Below are 19,380 nucleotides of genomic sequence, written 5' to 3'. Positions count from 1 at the left end.
ACAAGCTTTTCACATTATTTTCTTTGCTTAATGGCATCTCATGAAATACACAGTGGGGTGAGACATAAGACAGGCTATTGTACAATTAGAACTTGCAATGAGGCCTTACACCAGTGTCCTCCAGAGCACGGTACAGGAAAAAAATGGGCTACTTTTTGATTGCAGTGAGTACACAGATACAGCAGCAACTGGGATAAAATTGCACAGAATTTAAATCCTTTGTTTTATTGCTGCTTTCTTCAGGTGAATCACTTCAACAGCATTACTCTCCGCTTGGTCTCTACTAAAAGCACCGTTATAGAAATCAAACTCTTAGGTCAGATCTTGCAGGAAGCATACCTTAAAATAACTAAATTTGTCCTTTCCACTGATTTTAAATTACAAATTGATCAGTGTACCTGTTTTCCATCACAAACAGTCTGACTCTTTCCCCATTCCTTGAACGAAATCTTTGTGTCGTTTCTGGCAAGCTTTAGGTGTCCCCAGCAACCATTCCTCACATACAGGAGCACAATGCAAGTACTTAGGGAAGTACAGCCTGGAAGTACCTTGCTTCTCCTTGACCAGATTTGGTTTTAGACAGTGGCCAGGCTGTTCCTTTCCCCTTTGTATTGAGTAGCTCTTACAAGAAAGAAAGAGCTGGACCTTCGGTGGGGTGTGGGGAGAAATCAGGAGAGTCTCCATTTTCTCCAGAAGTCTGGCGATACCAATGGGCCCTCAAGGGGCATCTATCACTCGGGCTTCTCGAGAGAGACACTCAGGATTTGTGAGATACAACATTGTTCTCTTTGCTTCTTACCAGATGGCCAGGAGTAAGTGAGGTTTTTACGGCATACCTCAGGTCTAGGTTGCTTATGTTCACAGAGATTTGGTTGCAAAACTAAAGGGAGTACTACATAGAAGCTGTACAGTCCCAAAAAACTGAGTTGTCAGAGGTACCTGCTTGCTCTTAGCTAACGAGGCTTGACAGTCAGCATGCTCTTCCACAGCACAGCCATAGCTGTTCTGCAGTACATCCTCCATTAGAAACTGCATTGCCACCAGCTCCCCATGAGCAACCCTTCGGTCTGCATCGTTCAGGCTGCACAGGCACAGCTGGAGAGGAAGGAAGAGTCTCTGAAGGTCTGCTGCACAGAGCTTAGCCAGTAATAGCAAATATCAGATAACTGTCAGCACAGGTTTTTTTGTGTTATAAACACAAGTGGATTTCAAGCTTTTAGCACCATGATCCTAAAACACATATGCCCATACATAAAAATTATTTGATTCTGTAGTTCTAGCACACTAGGAAAATTATAAGTGTGGGTTCATTATCAATAAAAATGCTCTGCTCTGCTTGAAGAAAGATCAAATGTGAAGTAAATGGTAAAATGGGCTTTTGGACAGAAAAGAGGGAGATGGTTTTTGTTCACTTCTTTAAAAAACAAAGACAGGAAACAAGATTGTGTTAGTTTGTTTTCCTCCTGCATCATAGATTCATCTTGTCTTTATGTCTTTGGACATAAGCACAAGGCTGCTGTCTCACTGTACCTGCATGTTGTAATTGATATTAATTGTGTTGTTGATAGTGACTGGAAACAATCCTCCATCCATTAGGAATGTCCTCCAAGGAAAATGCATGAGTGTCTAAAAGAATAGAGATGACTGTTCATAAATAAGAACAACATTCAATTAGTTATGAGATTCTCATCTAATTTGATCAGGAAAAGGCAACTCAGAGGCCAAGCTGCTACTTGATATGTGATATAGTCTGCTCTGACTTTGAAAGTAGGCTGTGTACTAGAAAAGAGAGAAGCATCTATTATCACACCTTGGGAAAGAAGCAATAAGATTAATTCCAGAATACATTTCCTACTAAGATGCTGTGCTAATTCTGCCTCCACAGAATAGCTCCCACATCCTTACCTACCTACTGTCAATCATTTATTGATGGTCCTATCGCAGAGGCATCAGGACATCCTATTCATCAAAGACGTCCAGATTTTGTATGCCAGTACAAATCCTGTTTCTCAGATATGCTAAGGAGGTCCTATGTGTCATTGTCACCTACATCAAGGCAGACGTGGCAGAAAATGGTATTCCTATAACTCATTGTTTGGGAAAGGCATTATTAAAGGTAAAACAATAGCATCTAATATTGAATAATTAGCAGGATGGGATGAAAATAAGGAAACATGAAGTTAGAATGATTATTTAAAATTGCCTGTTACCTTGAACCATGCTAGTATCACTAGCAAGACTCATTTTTACTTCCCTTAACATTACACCAGCTTTCTTTGTCGGTGTTACTCAAGGTGCCTCATTAGCAAACAGGTATCTAATTCAACATTATGTAGCTCTGTGTGACACTACAGCCAAGAAACCACTAGACCTAAATATCTTGCACACAACCATGACCGACATGTCAGGCAATCAAAACTGCTGCTGGGTGATAACAGAACTCAGAAGGGTAATTACCAAAACTGAAAGTTAGTAGAAACACCAACATCTATCATACAGAATAATTCCATTTTGGTGACATCAGTGTGATTACATTCCATCACAAGTTTTCATTACTCACTTCTGTAGAGAATGTTTTCTAGAATTCCTAATGGTGAATCAAGTTAATAAGCTGTGATCATGGGATTTTTTTTTAATTACTATTAGTAATTAGGTTCTTTGCATCATGGTAGGGAAGGAGTAAGCACACCAGCAAGAACCACAGAGGACTTTGTTCTTCAAGGAGCTCAGTGCAAGTGGAGGAACAGTGCCTCTGAGGGTGTGCTTTACTCACCCTGCAGCTTTGAGGATCCAGAAGCTGTGGGAGCCTTAGCTGTGAAGCAAATGCACTCTGAATCGCAGAGTTACTCAATGGAGGCAGCGCATGGTATATCCTGTCTGTAACACTCTGGTAGGCTGAAACATTCCCCAAGGACAAAAATATCTCTCTGTAAAGGAACCAAAATGATTGTATTAAAAAGAAGTAAGATGATTTCAAATTTCTCCAAATGGTCTATAAGCAAAATTACCTGCTCCTCATTATAACCCAATGTGGTACCAAGTGACAGGGATAGTGGCAGATATGACAAGTAAAACAAATAGACACAAATGTTAATCATGTAGATGCATGTGTGAAAGTAAATCTGACTGGGGACACTTACAGCAAAACATATGCCTATGCTAATGGAGGGAGATGCCCAGGTAGCTAACAGACTGGATAGTAATTCAGGAGCTCTACTACTTCGTATTCCTGATATTCGGATAATTTCCTATAGAAAGTGGGAAAGCCACTAAAGCTTTTCAAAGTTTTCAAAAGAGCTTGTGAAACTTTGGAACCTAAATTACAGGATACTTGGAGCCAAGAGCTAGGTTTGGGAACAACAGTCCCCACTGATTTTCATAGAATCATAGAATCATAGAATCATAGAATGGTTTGGGTTGGAAGGGACCTCAGAGATCACCTGGTTCCAACCCCCCTGCCATGGGCAGGGACACCCTCCACTAGATCAAGTTGCCCAAAGCCTCATCCAACCTGGCCTTGAACACTTTCGTGAGACCTGGTCTCACACAGCAAATGCTGGGCCAGGCACACGCACCAGAGCCCAGCTGAGCAGGAGGAGCTGCTGAACCAGCAGAGCGCTATTCCGACACAGGTTTATAATGCTTCTGGGACCCAGCTGGCTCCTTGTGCTTGGATTGCATTGTGCTGTGCAATCACACGCATAAAGCTACCTTTTACTACACTCTATGCATCATGTAAATATATTACCCAACCAAGCTTAGACATGACTTTGTCACTTCATTGCGGCGTCTTTGTCACATTCAATTCTCCTGTACTTCATTCACATGCTTTTAACACAAAGACCCCCTGTTCAACCAGTTCTTGCAATATAAGAAACAATCTGGACTGCAACTCTCTGAAGCTGCACATCCTCCTTTGAATGGCAACTCTAAGACAAGGATCTTATTCTTTTTGTCAAACACACACAAGTGCTTTTAAAAATGACATGGTCTTTGTAGCAGTTGCAGGTCTAACAAAAGAATTACAGGGACAAATAACAGCTTCCAGGATCAAGCTTGGCAGAGAAGTTCATAAGAGATTAAATGTGATTTAGTGTCACACCGTAAGCCCTGGTGTGGAGAAAATGGAAACTACATTGTACTGGTAATAAGCAACAAGAAAGATGAAGCATCTAATATCTTGATGAAGATGAAGCATTTCTTCTTACTTTCTGTTAACCGACAATTCTTTATCCAAGGAAAATGTTTCATCACAAATTGCCCCTACAGTATTTTAATCAGGTAAAAATAGAAATAAAAGCACAAGGTAGTTTTATCTTCTTGTGGGGCTCCAGGAGAATCTTTGGTCTACACGTACATACAATCACAGCTTCACTGGATAGCACAAGAGTGGTCAGACTGGGTCAGAGCAAAGGTCTATCCAGCTCAGAGTCCTGTCTCCCACAGTGATCAAAAGTGGATTCATGAGAAGATTACAAAACTCTCCAGAACAAGCATATACTGATATTTCCCACAGATATTCTCATAGCCTCCAATATTTTGTAGCTCAGACATTTCCTCAGCCAGAGGTGATTGCTAAATGTTTAATAATCCTTGGTAGATTCGTCTTCCACGAGCCTGTGCGGTATCCCTCCAAGTCCTGTGAACTTCTACCACCTACCGCATCCTGCAGCAAGAAATCCCATGGCCTAATTACAAGCCATGTGCAAGAACCACCTTTTTGTTTTTGTTGTTCAGAGCCAGCTACCTGCTGTTCACCTGGGATGCACCTTACACTGGAAAAGACCATGAGCAGACATAGACACTCCTTGTTTATCCTCTGCATTTGACTGACAATTTTAAATTATGAAATAATTTAGGTTGGAAAAGACCTTTAAGATCATTGAGTCCAACCGTTAACCTAGCACTGCCAAGTCCACCACTAAACCATGTCCCATGTCCCTAAGGGCCGCATCTACACACTTTTTAAATACTTCCAGGGATGGTGACTCCACCACTTCCCTGGGCAGCCTGTTCCAGTGCTTGACGACCCCTTCGGTGAAGAAATTGTTCCTAATATCCAATCTAAACCTCCCCTGACACAACTTGAGGGGGGGGTCCTCTTGTCCTTTCACTTGTTACTTGGGAGAAGAGACCCACACCCACCTGGCTACAACCTCCTTTCAGGTAGTTGTAGAGAGTGATAAGATCTCCCCTCAGCCTCCTTTTCTCCAGGCTAAACAACCCCAGTTCCCTCAGCCGCTCCTCATAAGACTTGTGCTCTACACCCTTCACCAGGTTGTTTGCCCTTCTCTGGACACGCTCCAGCACCTCAGTGTCTTTCTTGTGGTGATGGGCCCAAAACTGAACACAGTACTTGAGGTGCAGCCTTACCAGTGCCAAGTACAGGGGGATGATCACTTCCGTAGTCCTGATAGCCACACTATTGCTGATACAAGCCAGGATGCCATTGGCCTCCTTGGCCACCTTGGCTAGCTGTTCACCAATACCCCCAGGTCCTTTTCCACCAGGCAGCTTGCCAGTCACTCTTCCCCAAGCCCGTAGCATTGCATGGGATTGTTGTGACCCAACTGCAGGACCTGGCACTGAGCCTTGTTGAATGTCATACAATTGGTCTTGACCCATCAATCCAGCCTGTCCAGACCCCTCTGTAGAGCCTTCCGACCCTTCAAGCAGATCAACACTCTCGCCCAACTGGATGTCATGTGCAAACTGACTGCGGATGCACCCGATCCCCTTGTCCAGACCATTGATAAAGATATTAAACAGAACTGGGCGCAGTACTGAGCCCTGGGGAACGCCACTCATGACCAGCCACCAAGTGGATGTAACTCCATTCACCACAACTCTTTGGGCCTGGCCATCCAGCCAGTTTTTTACTCAGCGAAGCGTACACCCGTCCAGGCCGTGAGCAGCCAGTTTTCCCAGGAGAATACTGTGGGAAAGGGTGTCAAAGGCTTCACTAAAGTCCAGGTAGACAACATCCACAGGCTTTCCCTCATCCACTAAGCAGGTTACCTTGTCATAGAAGGAGATCAGGTTAGTCAAGCAGGACCTGCCTTTTGTAAACCCATGCTGACTGGGCCTGATCACCTGGTTGCCCTGTATATGCCATGTGATGGCACTCAGGATGATCTGCTCCATAATCTTCCCCAGCACCAAGGTCAGACTGACAGGCCTGTAGTTCCCCAGATCCTCCTTCCAGACTTGATTCTGTGATTCTATGATTTTACCAACACATCGAATTCCATCTGCTGTTTTATTTTGCAGTCACTCTGTTTCGTAAGGTCCTTCTCCAGCCAGCCCTTGCCCTTGGTATACTGGCTATCACAGTATCATGTACACATGGTACCACCTCAGCTTCAGTTCCTTTTCAATGTCATATATGAGCACCTGGACAGCACAGGAGAAAACTCAAACTCCTCTGGGAAGCCACTGGTAACCTCCTTTATCCACTGTAAAAGTTGCCTATTTACAGCCTTCTCCTTCCTAAATCTCAACAAATTGTTTACAAATGTGACCATCTCCCCACATATCCAGTAGCTGCTTAGAATCCTTAAGAGCCTCTGTTGAGACTATTAAAGCTTTCAGGGAATCCAGACAAACTGTATCAACCCTTTATCCATGTTCGTTAACACCTTCAGAGAACTCCCATGTTTGTAAGGCATGACTGCACTTTCCAAAAGCATGTTGACTCTTCACAAATACATCATATTTGTTCATGCATCCACTTCCTTACAGTTTCTGCTAATTTGAGCACTATGGATATCTGTTTAATCAGCCTGTGATTAGCCAGATCATGCTTGTAATCCATTTTAGAAACTGGCAACAACACATCAGCCATTTCCAGTGTTCAGGTCTCAAGGCACTGTTAAGCAAGAAGCTACCCACCATAGCTAGTAATTAGGCTTCTTTAAAAAAAAAAATATAAAAATCCTTGAGTTCTTTCAGAATTATTGAATATTATCTGGTCTTGGCAGCTTGTCTATCTTCATTTCAGTCCGTTTGTCCCATAACTTTCCCTGGAAACACTTCCACTTGCAGCAGCTCCTCTGATGCATCTCCCATAAAGAAAGGTTTTCGTGTGGGAATCTCCTCAAGCTGTTCCACAGGGAATGCAGAAACAAATAAATAACTTTTTAAAATGTGTGCTGTTGAATTACCTTCACTGAACACTCCTGATCACCTACTGGCTTTATGGACTCTCTTGCAGGTTTCCTGTTCCTGGTATATTTGAGACTAGATTTATTATTAGTCTTGATGCCTTCAGCAAAATTTTTCCTCAAAATCTTTGCTGGGCTGTCTTGAATTCTTTTACATTTATCCTGTCACAGTTTATAGTCCTTTCTGTTTTCTTCATTTGAATGAAAGTTAAGCTTTTTGAAGGATGCCTTCTTGCTTTAATAATCTGTTTAATCCTGCTGTTTAGCCATGCCAGCATCCTCTTACCCTTTCTTAAGTCTTTCTTCACATGTGGTATGCATTTCTTGAGTGCCTCCAGTATGTCCCCAAAGAGTCTCCATGCCATCTGCAAGGATTTAACTCCCTTAGCTAATCCTTCTAGGTTTTTTTCAGCAAGTATTCTCATTTTTATGTTGTTTCCCATTTTGAAGCTGAGCTCAGCTATGGTGGTATTTATTTGGCTTTCACTGTTCTTTCAAGGATGTTTTATGCAAGCACATCATGGCTGCTCTTAGAGAACAGCTCTCCAACTACAGCATTTTGAACTCAGTCCTGCGTGTTACTCAAAACCAAATCCAGGAGTTGTTTCTCTTCTGGCACACTCCCTAGCCTGCCTGCCCTATGCAAGCTACACCCACAAATCTAGTCTTGCATCATGCCACCACATGGCATCTACAGAGGGGAGGAGAGTTGAAATTTCCTTTACTTTTGCATGTTCTGCCCTTGTTTTGTTTCTGCCAAGGATTATTCCGTTGAGTACATTCAAACATCTCTGTGATCATTATTGACAGACAACATATGGGAGGAGGGTGGGGGGAAAAGGAAGACAGTTACTTTTTAGAAAGTCCTGAAAGTGTATCTTAGTTGGGTTTCTGTGATGGGGTAAATAACATTTTACAGGAGGGTAAACCTAGATCTCAGTATAAGCAGGTAAGTCCTGTACCTACTTATTAAGCATTCTTTGATAGAGGAAAATATAAAATTAAATGTAGATCCTGCAGCAAAACAAGAACATGAACTCATAAGTCTACCTCTGTAACAGCTACCAACCCCCCTGATTTAGTAAACTATGAATCATAACATAATGCTCAGATAAGAGGACAGCTGTACTCAGACATGGTGTGTTGAGACCCCTCAATGAAGCATGTAAGGACTCTCACCACTTTTAGTTAAAAGAAAATTGGCACTTTTAGTGAAAGGAAAATTTCTACACTTACAGGGCACATTTCATAGTCTTGGAGCAGATACTACGGACAAAATTTAAATTAATCTTTCCTACATTTTTTCCTTCTTTGTGAACAAAAAAAGGCCTCTTTATAAAAAAAAGGTGCCAGTCCCATCCCTAAGAGACTGTAATTCCTACCGTAGTCGATGCCTGATTGCTGCATCAAACTGTAGAAACATCACTTCTCTGTGAGCAGCTAGCAGCTGGGCTACGTTGCTGGGATCCAGTGGATTCTGGAGGCTGTCAATCATTTTCTGTATCTCTTGAAGTTCAGTCCCTAGAGTCCCAAGAACAATAAGTTTATCAGATAAGGTCTCAGGAAATGCACATAAAAATATCTCAGTTCAGTAAACTGTTTTTTCCTCCAGGAGTTTTGTACTTCTTGACTTTCTTCATTTTTCCTCACTAAAAGTGCCAATTTTGCCCCGCCCCGGGAGGCAGATGAAGAATACATTTACATACCCCCCAACACTAAAAAAACAGGCTTTCAGAAAAGAGATTATGGCAGGTGAAGAATTAAGAGAATGTAGTAAGGTCAGGGAGGAAAAGGCATAGGAATGAAAAGTTACAAGTATCTCAGAAGAATGGTTCTTTTATTATCCTTTCCCATTAAAAAATCAATTATTATAAAATACCAACAAGGACAGTGGTATATCTTTCTTGTTATCATATCTGGTTGGACTAGATGATCATTGTAGGTCCCTTCCAACTGAAAATATTGAAATTAAATTTCTCAGGAGCAGAATCAGATCCTGAGATGGCATTTTACTTACTCCAAAGACCTAAACAAGTTATTACTTGGTAGAGAATGATAAGGACAACTTCTCCAACTGCTTTCAATAAAATCCTACTGGGGCTCAATTCTGCAAGCTAATGAATATTTTTCTGCTGAGGCTATAAAGTTTTTTTATTCCCTTTAAGCCTAGCAAAAAGCAATGGGTCTCTACAAGTCATTACCCTTACAAGAGCACCTCTCTTACTTGGTGTTTGCAGGAAATGCATGCACAGTGCTTGACTGCCTCCCAAGACACAGCTACCCCAAAGTGATTTAACTTGAAAGCATCTGTTATGGAAACCCAATGTTCTCCCTGTCAGGCTGCAGGAACTGCCATCATTTAAGGAAGTTAAATGTTCTGATTTTGGGGGAGAGGGAAATTATTCCTCAGCAGCAGCAACAACAAAGATGTCTTGGTCAGGAGCAATGGAGTTAAATTGTCTGTACCAAATGTGTTACAGAGACAGCAGAATTCTGGGGACTCCATTGTCTGTATTTTCTGGTTTAAAAGTGTGGTAGCTAGGCACACATTAGATATATCTGAAATTGAAATACATTGCACATAATATTCCTCCTACATCTGGTCATGTGATTTCTCACTGATCACTGAGCTCAGTCTTCTTGATTGTTTCAAAGCTCATTAAACATGCTAATTTACATGAGCTTTCTCAGCCATATACAAATGAAGTTACTAATACGCACTTGATGGTACAATGAGTGCGCACTGCAGAACAGGCAGTGCTTTTTGTTAGAGAAAATAAACCCACTTCAAAATCAAACATTCACAAGCACAGTATTAAAATAAAAGCTGTAACAGGTATCTATGATTCACTGAGCCCTTTCTTCCCTTCCAAAATGAAATTTCAAGAAGATAAATTCAGAACTGATAATAAAAATCTTACTCAAATAAAAAGAAAAATACATAAGGGATAATGTGACAAACCTGGAGACATTAAAAGACAAAGCTAGTCTTTTATATATTTTTTCCCCATCCTTGAAGAATGTAATATTTTTACCCAATTGTCATAATCAATTTTTCATTTTTGGAAGACTCCAGGACAGAGGGGAAGCTGTGCAGGTGAAGTTGTTACTCCTGAGTTGCGTCTCAGTGGCGCCAAATGTACAGCTATATAAATGTGGGCATTTCTAGGTGGCATGAAAACAGCCCAGCCATGCAGCACACACCCCCACAGAGGAGGAGGTATGGATAACATGCCATGTTTTGACACTCTGATTTTCTACACTGTGGGAATAATCCAGTGGCTGAAAAGCCAAATGCCAAGAGTACTTCAGGGACAGGATTATCTCATGTGACTTTAGTTGCCTAATTATCAGGCGTCAAGTTTAATTGGGCTCCTGCAATCTTACCCCTCCAAAGAGGGTTTCATCCTGCTCACTTTGAATACATTTCAGCTTGGGATGAGCAACTCCTCTGAAGGTGTCTCTGCAACAGTGTCCAGGGAAGGTGTTCAGTGACAGCAGAGGTACTGAACTGGTGTTTAGAGACTAGTAGTTTCATACCTCACTGCTAACCACTAAAGGAAAGGTAGGTAAATCTCAATCCTGCAGTACAGTTTAACTTGAACAACAGGTCAAAGCTATTAGGGAAACTGGTACTATTTCTGCACAAATACATGTTTGTGCACACACCTCAGCTGTTTCACCCTTTGGAAACAGAATCAAGTGACAGATTTACTAGAGGAACCCAAGCCTGCCTTTTTTCATCTTCTGGTAAAGATAAAATCCTCATGGGCTGACCAGATGGCTTAACAGACACTTGCTAGAGCAGAAAAGCAATTTTTGGACCATGTTTTCTGTTCCCTGCCAGAGAAGACCTCCCAAGCCTGGTAGGTATGTTGCTTTTCTATGAGACTGCAACAGATCTGTGACACTGTGAACATGCTTTAGAAATGTGACAGTCTTCCATCAGTAAAATGGAGCAGGAAAAAAAAATTAAAAAAGAATGGAATTTGATCTTGACTTTATTCTTCAGTTGACATCAATCTCTTAGAATCATAGACTCATAGAATGGTTTGGGTTGGAAGGGACCTCAAAGATCATCTAGTTCCAACCCCCCCTGCCATGGGCAGGAACACCCTCCACTAGACCAGGTTGCCCAAAGCCCCATCCAACCTGGCCTTGAACACTTCCAGGGATGGGGCAGCCACAGCCTCTCTGGGCAACCTGTGCCAGTGCCTCAACACTCTCACAGTGAAGAATTTTTTCCTGATATCTAATCTAAATCTACCCTCCTTCAGCTTAAACCCATTACCCCTTGCCCTGTCACTACACTCCCTGATAAACAGTCCCTCTCCAGCTTTCCTGTAGGCCCCTTCAGGTACTGGAAGGCTGCTGTAAGGTCTTCCTGGAGCCTTCTCTTCTCCAGGTTGAACAACCTGTCTCAGCCTGTCCTCATAGGAGAGGTGCTCCAGTCCTCTGATCAACTTTGTGGCCCTCCTCTGGACTGGCTCCAACAGCTCCATGTCTTTCCTGTACTGATGACCCCAGAGCTGGATGCAGTACTCCAGGTGGGGTCTCAGGGGAGTGGAGGGGGAGAATCACCTCCCTCGATTTGCTCCCATCTTCATGTTCCTTTTGTCCCTTTCTCACCATCAGTATTTCACACTCTTTTGCACCTGGAACCATCTACCTTAAGCATGCAGTATTTGTTACTTACCAATCCTGTCGGTCCCTCCCCAGTCTGGAGTCAGAGGCTCTGGGTTTAAGGCACAAAAGCAGTTTGGGGAATTTCCTAACTGAGCAAAAGCCAGGAGATAAGAAACCATGTCGTGAAATGCACCAACAATTTCTAGGCTTAGGTGGAGACCTCTGAGAGCAGCCTGCAGACAATACAAATACACGAATAAAACCATTCAGATAATAGCCCTAAGCAAACACACCAAAGTAGCAAATATTTTTGCTTCCTGGGCCACAACCACTCCTGGGCACCAAATGAGACCTCCTTGGGAGGGCAACAGGGGTCTCAGAGCAAAGTCAAGCACTGGATTTCATTCTGGCTCAGGATATCGCTCCCAGCTGTCACCATCCCATCTGGTGTCACAGCTTCTGATTTAGAAACTGCTTCCACAGTCTCTCATACAACCACTTTTTTCAGTGTTTATATCTATTCAAATAGACAGACGTGGCCGGGCAGCCTTTCCCTTGCAGTCCTCTCCCCCTGCACTGCACTGTCTCCAGCTCTGGCACTGCCAGGGCCAGCCCAGGTACCTCCTTCTCCTCCTCTCCCCTCTCCTCCTTATTTCAGTAGATATAAGTCAGAGGACATAAAGGTCCCAGCCTGCTGCTTCTACATATGTGGGGACAGGGACAATACATGATAAACTGGTGGGATGGGGAATATTTTCACAAATAGGAAAAGGCAACACAGCATGGCTGGGGTTTGGTTTAATTACTTCTCATCTTTAAAGATCTTTATAGATTTAACTAAAGGATCCTTCCTTTTCTTTTACTGTTGTTTCTGCCTCTAAACCCAGAGGACTGAAGCTCTCTCCTTCCTGACAGGCACTCTTCATCAACACCCTCATCAGTGGCACATGCTACTTGCATCCAGATTAAACCCACTGATGTTTATTTCCCCATCTCCAATGACAAGCAAAATTATAACGCATGTGAAAAGATATATGTAGCTTAGTGCCTGGAAGAAAAATTCTTTTACCATTAGCAAATACTGACCTTCTCTGGAAGCGTTTTGAACATGATCAGCACTTCGGTAGGGTGAGGGATGAACCACAAGTTAAGGAAGGTGCATCCATCTGGAGACAGCAAAGAGCGTGGTCGAGGACGGAAGGATCTGAGTTATAGCAAGAAGTGAGAGGTGTTTAGCATTTTGAGGCTTCTTTCTGCCTGTCATTCCCAGAAAGACATTTTTTTAAAAGTTTGATAAAACTGCTACTTGCACATAGGATTTGCCTTTAAGATTTGGAGCAAGTGTATTTTAGACATAACATGATTTAGCTTTGATGTGTAGAATACGAGGTAAAGGTTTGACCTCCAAAACCTGCTGAATTTGAGCACAATTTGAAAGAAACTTTCTTAAAGCATCTGATTTATAAAGCAGGGACATGAGCTGCTGTGCTGAGGGTATTCAGGGTCTCTTCCACCATGAACGTGCTTTTGCTGGCTAGAACAGGAGGCAGGCAGGGCAAAGCAGCAGACAGGCATTAAAAATCTATATAATTATTTTAAAATATGATGTGCAATTACTAGTAGGCAGCCCTTTTTTTTTTTTTCCAGAAGATATGAAAATACATTTATTACATGAATAATGTATTTTCCTGTTTTTATATACAATGTGCCATTTCTTGTCTTCACATACATGAAGATGAAGTACAATATGCAGCTAGTACATTTTGAAATAAGAGATATAAATTCAGCTTGGAGATTGAGTTCAGCTCTTTCTCAAGTAAGTTTTGCAGGGTTTTTAATCTTTTTTTTTCCCTTTGTCTGAAGAAAATCAAAGCTGAATGCAAAAAAATAGACCTTTGGTTTGGGTGGGATGGAGTAACGAAAGGTTAAATACTCATGTTGTAAGCACGGAAATTATATTTGGGCAGGGTTTGTTTAACCAGCTGTGCCCTACTAACTTTTGCACAAGAACGATAAGCACCAATTGTACCTAAGGAAACCAGACAAGTGACGCTTTTCAGGGTGAGATTAGTATTCACACTCTCCATTTCCTCTGCTTTACATCACAGCCCGTAAACGGTACCAGCAGGAAGAGAGCAAACAGGGTGACCAGGGTTTCCTCCAAAGGCAGAGGCGCACATGCTCTCCACATGTGCTTCATCTTCACAGACTTTGGCAGACAAGCACTGTGGGCACAGATGCTGTACTTCCCCACCTTACCACAGGATGTTAAGGGTGGCTTCTCCGTAGCCGGGTTTGCAAAGGAGTCCCACACTATGTCACCCTGCTATGATGTGGCACCTAACTTCTTCAGCAGGAAAATAAGCACAGTCCACTGCATCCAGATAAGCCCAGGTGCTGTCTACTGCAGCAGCACATGAACGATTTGCAGTGCCATCTTCCAAGAAACAGCTAGAACACCGTTTAATCCCAAACAAAACAGATTTTCTACATTATGTAAAAAAAACCTAACACACCCCCCCCCAAAACATCCCAGAGATGCTATGTCATGCTCACAGAGTGACTAGTGATTTCAAAACATGTATGGCTAAGAGCTATGACCTAGTTTCACATGCCAAATCTGGGAACAAAGAATAAGGCAGGGGGAAGGGAAGAACAGGATGGCACCACTGTGCAGAAATCACAGCCCTACGTTTGCCTTTTTCTTGCTGCTTCCAACATTTACTTTTAAGATGGCAGTTGCTGCAGGAATCTATCTCATGTAACATAACTGCACCCGAGTGCTTCTGCCTTTTTTTTTTCCTAAGGGATACTACTAAGGCTTAGGTAAGCCAGCAAGGGTGGGCACAGAGTATGTATTCACAGCCTTCCCTTCATCCCTGCAGCTGAACTCTATATGACACAAAGATAGCAAAATCAGGAAGGACAGGGGGTTCATCCAACCAAATGTGGGTGTTGACAGTATGAGCACCTCCCTTGAGTTGCTGGAGAGAGAAAGAGGCACTTCCAGGATACAACTCATCTCATTGTAAAGCATGAATGTGAAATGGGTCATCCCTTTGAAGCACCTGTTTATTATCAGGGGAGCCTATTCAGATACAGGTGTCTAAAGTTAGGTGGGCTATTCGTTTCCCATTGATGTTAATGAATTATAGGTTTATTGAAATACATATATATATTTGCAGAAAGCTTTTCATTATAACTATTCTCATTCTCATTTCTTCTGCTTCTCCTCAAGAGTCTCTTCTTTCCTTTCTTCTTTATTCCATGGTTTTTTTCTCTTTTTTTCCCCCCTCTTCGCTCCACGCCTATCTTTTTTCCTCCCTGTATTTCCTCCTCTGTAACTAGGTACCTTCCCCCTGTCCACCACATACACTGTTTCTTCCACCCAGCTGCAGGTTCTTCTCAGAGGGAGGGAGGGACAGGGAAGGCAGGACCTGCTCACCCCCCAAGTGCTTGGCAGCCACAAATGCAGGCAACGAGATTAGTTCAGAAGATAAGAAAGCAATTGAATTAATGTCCTGCTATAACCCTCTAAATGCAGGCAGGATGGAAGCTAAATTTCTGCTTTCATCATAACTAATTGACAGTTGCTGTCTACAAGGTGCTTCTTAGCTTCAATTAAACAACAACAGAAAATGAAACATTAACTGGTAATAACTGATAAAGCGGGGACAAAAAAAGGGCAGAGGGGCTGAAAGGGCAGGAGCCATTTTTAATTAAAGCCTTTTCTCCAGCTCCCCGCAGGTCCCTTTCTGGCATGAAGGCCAGGGGCAGGTCCACGCAGGTGTGAAGGGTGTGCCGCAGCAGTCCTCACTCTCTCTGCTCTCCGGACACCTTCACGTCTGCCTCCCTCCGGTAGATAAGGATTTGCTCTCGGCTTCCTTTGTATATCAAATGCAGAAAAGCAGCATGCTATAGCAAGTGATATGAAAGTGTGGCTGGGCCACAAGCTGCTGGAGAGAGACAGGCAAGCGTCGAAGCACAGGAGAAAAGGCAACCTCAGAAAATTCAGGGGTATTTAAAAAATAAAAGGGCATACACATGTATACATGCTTATTTTCTAGGATGTTTCATTTTAAAGTGTAAAAGGACAACATGTAACTGCTTATAAGTTAATATGCTTATATTACCATTTTGGAAGAAGTGTAATAGTATAACCCTATAAATTATTATAGGGTATTGAAATATTTTCTTGCTGTTGAAAAGTCACAGGTCCAAAAGGCACAAGCCAATATCTGATTTGGGTGCACAGTGCTAGAACTTGCTAATCTGTATTTTGAATATCCCAGCAGAGGCAATGCTCTGCAAGATCTTCTCTGTCATAAGATGTATACTCCTGAAACACACCATGGCTTTATTCTTTGCTCAATGCCCCCGTGACACCAAGAGTAGCAGGTAGTGCATAGCATGAACTGCAGAAGTACAGGTTCTGCAGCTGAACTCAGCTTCTCTGTGCAAATAAATCATGTTTGATTTAGTCCTTGCTAATAAACTAGGATGGAAACCAAAACAGTTGCTATGACAAGCAACTACTAAAATATTTTGCTCTAGGATTACTATTATCTCTTCTGTTACTGCGTCCAGAGAAGGCTCCTTCTAAAGCTCAGGCCGACTGTGTTATGAATGGCCCATGTGCAACATTTTATGATAATATGTAAAATACTATAGAGCTTAAAAGCTTCTCAGGGCATGCAAGACAGCAGTACAAAATACAGTGCTTTAGACAACACCCAATAAAAGCTGGTAGATAAAGGAAGAAAAATGGCCCATGCCGTGGGCCTGTGATGGGGTTACTCCCCAGCAACTACTAGCAAGATAAGAGCTAGCCCAAGGCAGGTGTAGCTCCACAAGCCTGCAGCTGGCGTGCAGTTAAACAACAGGGAAGGGGTGACGATCACCTGCTCAAGTATCCTGTTGAACCATGGTTTATGATTTGTTAGGCTTGTAACCACACTCCCAACCTTTGTTATCGGAACTACAGCTTTTGCTTGAACCTTAACGAGTGAGGGTTTTTTTGTGTTTGCTGCTGAGCCTCTCTATTGCTGGGGAACAAGGTGATCAAGAGGAAAACCAGTGTGCTGGGTGACTACTTTCACATCTAAAACCATCTGCCTGCTGGTGCTAACATGGGGAGCCCAGAGACTTACAGAGAGTCAGCAGAACGGCTCGCCTTGCTAGCCACAAGTTTTGAGGAAGGAGAACCTTGTGACATGGCCAAAAAAATGTCCTCTCTGAAAGAAGCAGATGATACAGGGTCATCCCCTAGTGTGTCGTGTGGTCCTCCTCTCCTTTCCTAACTTCCAACAAGTCACACGCCTGCAACTTATTAGCAAGTCTTGTTTAAACCTTAAATAAATGAAATTTAAAGGGTAAGGCACTCCTCACTACTTAGGCTTAATCATTAAAGCAGAAGATTTATCTCCTGAAAATGAGATTATCAGTTTCTTTCCCCCTTACATGCAGTATTGGGATTAGAAGCAAGCACATTTTTAAAGTTTTCCTTCTTCATATGCCAGCTTTTGCAGACAACTCTGACTGCACATTCTCCATCCATCAAAATTGCCTGAAGACTGGCAGAACACACCAGTTGGGGCACTTTCAGGCTACCATTCCCCTTACAAACATGTATTCATCTTTACTTAGTAATACACACTGACTGAGGACTCTGGCCCCCAGGAACACACTTGCAAACATGATACAAACCTGGGATCAGCTGCAAGGTTTTTCTTTAAGTCTTGCTCCTCTTTTTTCCCTTGAGATAGTCCAATTATGAAGTACTTGTCTCTGATGACAGGGAAATCATCTAAGAGGCTTCTTAGGCTATTGTAGTACCCAATGAGCTGACCTCTCAGGGCATGCTGGGACACACGCTGATTCAGCCTAAAAAAGTATAATTAAAATATTTAGTGTTATACAGGGCGTCATCTATCCAGATAAGCTTTACCTTTGTTGAGCTTAATCTCTATATGGACATCTTGGGCATCTTCTACAACAAAAATTACAAGCTATGATTCTTCTGTACTGTGACAGCCAGCAGGATAAAAATTGTGAAAGTGGCATTTAAGAACCAAGGTAAATTTTAAATTTAATGCTCTTCATCACACAGATGTCTTTACAATGCCTCAGAAAGATCTGCAATTAATACAGCAGCTGCTTTGTGGTAGCTATTGATACTTAAATTACAATAAGAAAGCAGAAGCAGAAAGGAGCTAAGTGAGATGATGAGTTAATTGCAGAACTGGGAATTAGACAGTGTGACCCTGAGTCAGATTTCACCATCACTGAGCTGCGCTGAAACTCTGCTCCAGACCCTGGCTGCAAACTGCCTCCAGACTCATTGGTCTGGCCTTACCTACACACTCAATGAGCTGTACCTGGGTTAAAGGTAGTCTGCATCTGCAGCATGACACAAATCTATATCATTTGCAAAACACAGCTTACTGAAACAGCTGCCCTACTTGCAGCTTGCTCCTCACCATGCTCTTTCCCAAGGCTACTTGGATGCACCTCTGCGTACCTGGGCATTTGAGAAGACGACAGACCTGGATGCTGGCCACATGCCAGGTTCTTGCCCAGTTTTTTGACAGAGTGGATCTGGAACATAGCTCTTAGGTGGTTTCATAACAGGCTATGCACTCCAGTAGAAAGGTAACACATAAACTAGTCTAGGGTAGTATATCAAGTCTGTTTCTCAGTGACAATAGACACAAAATAACCCATTTCCTTTTGGTTTTTTTACCCTTCTTTACTGGCATGTGTGCTCAGGCTCATGATATTGTGTGCAAGACAAAGGTCCCAGAAACATAAATTTATCTGGGAGTAAAAACCATAAAGTACTGAACATTGACATATGAACACAGGATTAAAAAAAAATAAAAACAAGCCCAACTCTGTTTGAATCTCTGATTTCTCCCAAGTTGTCTTGCAAACTAGAATGAATTCACAGGGTAGTACATGCCACTTGTTAATTCTCTCATCTACTGCACATTATTTCCGCTACAATTTATCGCTCATGTCAATGATGATTATCTGGTATTTCTACTGAAATATCAAAAAAGTGTTGACATTGTGTGCCTCTGCTTAGCATAGAATCATAGACTCATAGAATGGTTTGGGTTGGAAGGGACCTCAAAGATCATCTAGTTCCAACCCCCCCTGCCATGGGCAGGGAGACCCTCCACTACACCAGGTTGCCCAAAGCCCCATCCAACCTGGCCTTGAACACTTCTAGGGAGGGGGCAGCCACAGCTTCTCTGGGCAGCCTGTTCCAGTGCCTCACCACCCTCACAGTGAAGAATCTTTTCCTGATATCTAATCTAAATCTACCCTCCTTCAGCTTAAACCCATTACTCCTTGCCCTGTCACTACACTCCCTGATAAACAGTCCCTCTCCAGCTTTCCTGTAGGCCCCTTCAGGTACTGGAAGGCTGCTGTAAGGTCTTCCTGGAGCCTTCTCTTCTCCAGGCTGAAAAACCCCAACTCTCTCAGCCTGTCCTCATAGGAGAGGTGCTCCAGTCCTCTGATCAACTTTGTGGCCCTCCTCTGGACTGGCTCCAACAGCTCCATGTCTTTCCTGTACTGATGACCC

At 42.7% G+C, this 19,380-nt stretch overlaps 1 protein-coding gene across 5 annotated transcripts in view; it reads right to left on the bottom strand.

The window, feature by feature from the left end:
- The window catches only part of LOC129203961 (uncharacterized), a 93,161-nt gene that overhangs the window by 23,256 nt on the left and 50,525 nt on the right, over positions 1 to 19,380 (bottom strand). For all 5 annotated transcript variants that reach the window (XR_008576222.1, XM_054819051.1, XM_054819053.1 and 2 more), the window contains 7 exons: positions 17,496 to 17,672; positions 12,876 to 12,993; positions 11,860 to 12,022; positions 8,546 to 8,684; positions 2,774 to 2,927; positions 1,531 to 1,626; positions 940 to 1,095 (listed from right to left, as the gene is read on the bottom strand). Coding sequence is in view for 4 of the 5 variants with exons in the window: in XM_054819051.1 (XP_054675026.1) it covers positions 940 to 1,095; positions 1,531 to 1,626; positions 2,774 to 2,927; positions 8,546 to 8,684; positions 11,860 to 12,022; positions 12,876 to 12,993; positions 17,496 to 17,672 (1,003 nt within the window). In the remaining variant the exon portion in view is untranslated. The remainder of the gene's footprint in view (positions 1 to 939; positions 1,096 to 1,530; positions 1,627 to 2,773; positions 2,928 to 8,545; positions 8,685 to 11,859; positions 12,023 to 12,875; positions 12,994 to 17,495; positions 17,673 to 19,380) is intronic.

This window comes from Grus americana, chromosome 3 (assembly GCF_028858705.1).
Source record: "Grus americana isolate bGruAme1 chromosome 3, bGruAme1.mat, whole genome shotgun sequence".
NCBI lineage: Eukaryota > Metazoa > Chordata > Aves > Gruiformes > Gruidae > Grus > Grus americana.
This window is presented reverse-complemented; position numbering and strand designations above follow the sequence as displayed.